At 60.1% G+C, this 5,931-nt stretch overlaps 1 protein-coding gene across 1 annotated transcript in view; it reads right to left on the bottom strand.

Moving 5' to 3' along the window:
• Nucleotides 1–1,535: 1,535 nt before the first annotated feature.
• Nucleotides 1,536–5,931, bottom strand: part of LOC102764753 (breast carcinoma-amplified sequence 3) — a 247,028-nt gene continuing 242,632 nt past the window's right edge. Inside the window, exon 6 of the mRNA XM_006770281.2 lies at nt 1,536–2,317. Coding sequence (XP_006770344.2) covers nt 2,169–2,317 — 149 coding nt within the window. The 3' untranslated portion in view covers nt 1,536–2,168. The remainder of the gene's footprint in view (nt 2,318–5,931) is intronic.

The raw sequence follows: 5,931 nt of genomic DNA, 5'->3' as shown, positions 1-5,931 counted from the left end.
TTCCCACCAGCCTCCTCAAAGGCCAGGAAGGTATTTTTTCCTCCATCACACTGAGAGAACGTCCATAGTAATTTGTCTGTTGAGCAGGTAGTGCTGTGAGAATCAGGGAGGTCACGTGGCTTCCTCAAGGTCACGGGGTCAGGCCACAATTAGATGCATGTTCCGATTGCCTCCTAGGTAATGACACCTGGAGGTCTGCTGGGGCTGAGGCAGAGATTGCCTTAGGTGTTCTCTCCAGAGACGAGGAGGCTGCTGTTCCATGGCCAGTGGGCAGTAAGGTCCCCCACCCTGGAGCCCAGCTCTCACTTCCAGCTGATTACAGGCTGTGGCAGGGTCCATAACCTCCCCAATTAGTCAGGGGCCAGGCCCAAGGCCTCTCTGATAACCTGAGCTCCAGTGGCAGCCGCCATGGGGCCAGCTTATCTGGCCTCTCTTATCCTCCCCCTCCCCCCACATACTCCAAGAGTTGCCCTGGCTGTGAGCAGATGAATAACCAGATTGTCCTGCAAGCTCAGCCCGCAAGTCCAGCCCTACACCCACCACTTTCCCTGACTGGAGGAGGCCACAGCTGTTTTGCACCCCGTGGAGGGAAAGGGCTGAGCCAGGGAGGACTCCTGACTCCAAGTTCCCTGCAGGGTTGGAGAGCGCTCCTGGCTCTCCATCTTGGCCCCATCCATAGGGTGGGTTCTCAGGGGCTCACCCTTCCTAGAGCTCTGGACTCCCCCCTCTCTCCCTCCCTCCCCAGGGCCCAGGGATAGAATACACAGGTAGCCTCATGGCAGCCCTCCCCCCACACCCTTTTAACTGAAACACTGCTCTGGCTCTGGGTGGAGGCTGTGCCCAACACATCCATGTCTCAAAATGGGGAAAAGCTGCTGCTCCTTCGGCAGCCCCCGCTGGCTGTGCCCAGGCCTCCTGACCTGCCTGTAGGCTTCCCTCTGCCATGTGACTTCTCACTCTGCAGGTTCCTGGGCAAAAGGGATGGGCTCCAGCCACCCTATGTAGGGCCAGGTACTCAGCTTCCAGAACCTAGTGTGATTCAGGTCCCCCTTCTCCTAACATGCCCAACTGATCTCTTCTTGGGTGCTAGGGTTGGAGAGGGTGCCTGTGAAGGGGGCAGGGGCTCCAGGAGTTGGATGGGAAGGCCTGATTGTGGCTGTTACGTTAAACTTCACCCCAAACCACCCCTGCTCATAGGTTTCCTTCGATCCTCCCAGGCCTCTCTGGGGTCTAGAGAAGTGGGGACTAGGGCTAGTATTATCCTTTCTGCTCAGCACCCCTTTTTGCTCCCCCTGCTCCTACCACAGACAGGGAGTGTCAGGCCTGTGATGGCCCCAGAACTCACTGGCTCTGCTAACAGGAAGGAAGGTTGGAGAATGGATTTAAGTCAGATCCCACCCACATTCTAAGGCACACATTCTCCTCCCTATTCCCTTGATGCACATGTCAGGCCAGGGGTGTTGGGAGCAGGGACACAGGGTCAGGCCCGGACTCTGCTGGGCGCTCGGCAAGGACCCTGCCCCCAGCAGCTCGGGTGGACACCAGTTGCAGCATGATTTATTGGAAAGACGTGCACTTTTGACAGGGTCTCAGGAACACCGTTTCCTTCACCAAACAGTTCAGGACCAGTGTAAAAGGGCTTATAGACAAGAAAGACAAATCCTTCCCATGAGCCAAAGGGAAGAGGAGGGGGGCTTCTCCTTCCTTTCTCCTTCCCTAATACTCTGGGCCTCCATTCACCCCATTCCAGAGGGAAGTTGACCAAGGGAAGCTGGGCAGTGTGAGCCACAGCCAGGAGCGGGCTGGGGCTGGCGGTCAGGGTCGAAATGCCTGGCCAGGTCATCCATCCTCCCCCTCCCCCCCCACCAGGTTAGGAAATACAAAAGCGGATCCAATGCCGGACATCATGTGCAAACAGGAGGGGGCGGCGCTTCTGCAGTCTCTTTCGGCCACAGCCCTGCTGACGGGGTCAGAGGGCACCGAGGTGGTTTGGACAGGGGTCTCTTCTCCATCGGCCTCGGGTGGGGTGGGGAGGGGGCTGTCGTCACTAAGCTTGGGGAAGGTGGTTGGTGAAAGAGGAGCAGAGACTGAGGGGGAGAGTCCGAGGGGGGCTTCTCCTTCCTCCAGCAGGTGAGCGGGCCGGCCAGTCGGAAGCAGGTAGCGGGTACCTAGGAGAAGCTGGTAGGGAAGAGGCTGAGGGGCTGGCTCTCGTTGGTGGGCAGCGGAGATCGGTAGCCGTCAAAGTTTCTTGGGATGCTGCCGCTGGTAGAACCTGAGCTGTTACTCAGAGTCTCGATGCTTCCCTCTCGCTGAAGTTCTGCAAGACAAGGAGAGGGCCAGGCCCGGTCAGTGCGGTCTGGGGATGGGGTCGGGCTCACTCGGGGCTGGGCTGCTTGTCTGGAGGCGCTCAGCTGGGTCCATTTCCATCCTCTTGCAGGGGATCCCCGCATGCTCCCCAGATGGACAGGTGGCAGCTCGGGTCACAGGGAGGCTCCGCGGAGGAGGGAGGCTCAGCTCCCTTGGCTGGTGGGTTCCAGTTGTTCCCTGTGGGACCCCTTTGGGCCAGACGTATGACCACCCTGACGACTGGTCTGGACCACACCGCGGACGTGTGCCCACGCCGCACACACACTCATGCACAGCCTGCATGCTCCCCCGACTCCAAGACTGGCTCCTGTCCCGGATCTACAGCTCAGGCAGGAGGGGAGAAGCCAGGACAGGAGGACTGCGGCTTCCCCGCCTGGTCTGTCCCTACCTCTCCTCCCCTGCCCAGCGCTCCCACCCTGGCTCAGCCACTCACTTGCTCATTCATTCTCGCCCACGCAATCTGCCTGCTGGTCAGGCCCTGGTTCGTCTTTGGCAGGAGGGAAAGCCTGGTTTGAGAGGGGCCTAGTCTGGTGGGGAAAGGATTTCTTTCTTCTTTCTTCTTCTTAGCCCCCAGGTCTCCTGAGTCTCCCTGCCCCCCATGTCCATGCTCAGAGTTGACCTGGGAGGCAGGCAGGGTGGCTCCGCCCCTCCTCTTCCTGGCCTCGCCTGGCACAGTCATGCTGCCATCTTGCACCTCATCAGCAGTGGGCACCTTACTGCCCAACCATCTCTTGACCCAAGACCGGTACCGGGGTAGTGGGCTGTGAACAGACTTTCTTGGGTGCTGAATGCGAGGAAAGAGGAGTTGCTGGGTGGCTTTTGAAAGTGGCCGGTTCCTATCCCCTTTCAGTCCCTCAGTGGCCTCTGAGATGTGGTCACACACACCCCTGGTTGGACTCTGAGAGCTGTGGTGACCTGTGACCTTTCCTCCTCCAAGGGACACCTGGCTTGGACTGAGGGAGCCTCGGGAGCTCAGGACTGCAACACAGTCATTTGAAACAGCAAGGTATGTTCGACTGTCCCACTTGTCCCGGCTGGCGTGAGACCTTTATCTCCAGCCTGCGCCCGCTCCCAGCCCCCCACCGCCACACACATGCAGCACAGCTGGCTTTGGTTAGGAATGGGTCATGGCCTTTACCCCTGGGCTGGCCATTACCAGCCATCCAGGAACTAACCACTGATCCCCACTCGCTGCAGGCTACCCCGAAAGCACTGAGGCTGCTCAGTAGCAGCAGCCGCAGGGTGGGGTGGGGGAGTCTGTGTGCCCTCCTTCAGAGCAGGCACCTGGGCCCAGGTGTGAGGGGCCTTCAGGTTGCACCAGCCACATCTGGAAGGGTGCGGCCAGACACCAGACCCTCCCAGCAGACGGGGGCGTGAGAGGAGGGGAGTGTGGGTACAGGCAGTGGGCCTGATGATGGTCCCTGATCTCCAAGAGACACTGGCTGCCCTGGTGGGCCCACTCCTGGGACGAGTAAGAGCTCTCCAGACCTGGACGGAAAACATGGTTACTCTGTGGGCTCTCTTCTTCCTTGCCCCTTCTTCGGTCTCACCCTAACTGGGGAGTACAGGTCATTGTGCCAAGAGAGGGTGAGGACGGGAAAGCAGAGAATAGACCCTGGGGCTTCTATATGGAAGCTTTGGACTCCAAGAAAGCGCACTCCATCCCTGGCTTTCCCACAAGCAAGCGGAGGAGCTTGTGAGAGATCTCTGAGGCCCCGTTTGATTCCAGAGGCCCTTGCCCTCATGCACAGCCATCCCGGCACTAGGGGGCGCTGACAGCAGGACCAGGAGGGCAGGAGAGAGCACCGGCTGTCAGTAGCAAGAAAAGCAGGGGCTTCCTTAGGGTCTGGACACCAGGCCCCAGGAAGAAAGCCCCAGATGAAGGAGCAGGAAAGGCCACAAGGACAGGGAAGGTGGGCCCCTTTCCAGAGCTGGGGGACAGGCCCCACGCTCTCGATGCGAAGTGCTGACACCTCTGCACTGCCAAGGAAGCCGAGGAGCCGGAGCCCGGGCCCAAGCGCGGCCCCCCCATGGCCCCTTGGCACAGGCCCACAGCGCCCCCACCTGCAGCCTCGGGGACCCCACCCCGCGAGTCCCAGCAGACGCACCTCGTCCCCGCCGTGTGACAGTGCAGGGGCAGTGCTCCTGGAGCCCAGGTGTAGCCTGAGCTGCCTGTCTCAGGTGGTCTCTTCACCAGTTAGGCCTGGTCACGATGGGAGTGGGCAGGCTTCTCCCTCGCCCCATGTCCCAGGGAGACCAGCCTCGCCCCTCCTCTCCATCTCCACTGCCAGTGCCTGGTGAGGCCTACACTTCCCACCTGGATACCTTCCCCTTTGACCTCCTGACCTCTAGACCCCCCTCTCCAACCCGCCAGCACACCAAAGCCAGAGTCTGTCTACAGCACAAACCTCATCTTGCTCTTCCTCTGCTTAGAAACCTTCGACTCCTAGCGGTGCCCAGGATAAGGCCTACAGTCCGCAGCACTATAGATGGCCTTCCATGGCCTGCCCCAGACCTCACCTCACTAATGGTACTAAATTGAGGAAATGAAGGAATGAACTTGAGAAGTTCTTGGAGCTCTCCAGGCTCCCTCAGCCCCCAGACCACCCGCTCATCCTCCAAAGCTGAGCAGTGTCCACTGCCCTGTGAGCCCGTCCTGCTGCCCTGGCACAGCTGGCCAGGCCGCGCTGCACCGTGAACATCTGCTCGGGGGTGTCCCCATCCAGGTGGCGAGCCCCCGGGGCCTGTGCTGTGCTTTCTCTCTGTATCCCCTGTGCCAACCACCGGGCCTAGAAAATAGCTGTTGTGCAGCAGGCATTTCTGGGGTGAACGAGTGAACGAGTGAATGAGTGAATGAGTGATGTGGAAAGGGGAGAGGGTTGTTTCAGCGTCAGCTATTGGTGAAAGAACCAGGGTCTGGTGGGTTTGGCCGGTCCCGGCCTCTTTCCTACGTGCCGCCTTTAACCCCCAACACAGAGCAGTGAGCGCGTGTGGGAGTGGAGGAGGGGTGCACACACGCCCTCCCCCCGCCCCCTCGAGTCATCCCGGCCGCCCAGCCCTAGCAGCAAGCGGCAAATGGAAACGCGTGGCCTTACCTTCCTCCATCCCGAACACATGCTTTGTTACTGTTGGGTTGCTCACGGACGCTGGGCTGTTGGCATTGTTTTTTTTTTCCTTTTTTTTTCCCTTGTGAAAAGAAAAGCATTGAGGAATCTTTTGGGGGAAAGATATGGACAACGATTAAGAAGTACACGGGTCTCTGCAAGCAGGAGAGAGGGTGTTCGGAGGTGCGGCCGGAGGTGTGGGTGTCACGCTGGGAGGAGGGTAAGCTGCGCGGAATCCTGCAGCCGAGGACGGTGACATGCATGTGTCAGGGGCTGGGGACCAGTCAGACGGGGTCTCAGGGATGGAACTGCTGTGACAGAGCCAAGACTCCCTTCAGCCTGGGAGTGGGGGAGAGGAGCCGCACACGGAGCACGAGCGGCCGCTGTGGGGAGGGGACGGGCCCTGGCCCATGCAGTGCCGGACAGACGGCGCCCCATGCAGGTGGGCTGCCAGGAGAGG

This window comes from Myotis davidii, unplaced genomic scaffold (assembly GCF_000327345.1).
Source record: "Myotis davidii unplaced genomic scaffold, ASM32734v1 scaffold684, whole genome shotgun sequence".
In the NCBI taxonomy this organism is placed as follows: domain Eukaryota; kingdom Metazoa; phylum Chordata; class Mammalia; order Chiroptera; family Vespertilionidae; genus Myotis; species Myotis davidii.
The sequence above is the reverse complement of the archived record's forward strand: the minus strand, read 5'-3'. Positions and strand labels throughout refer to the sequence as shown.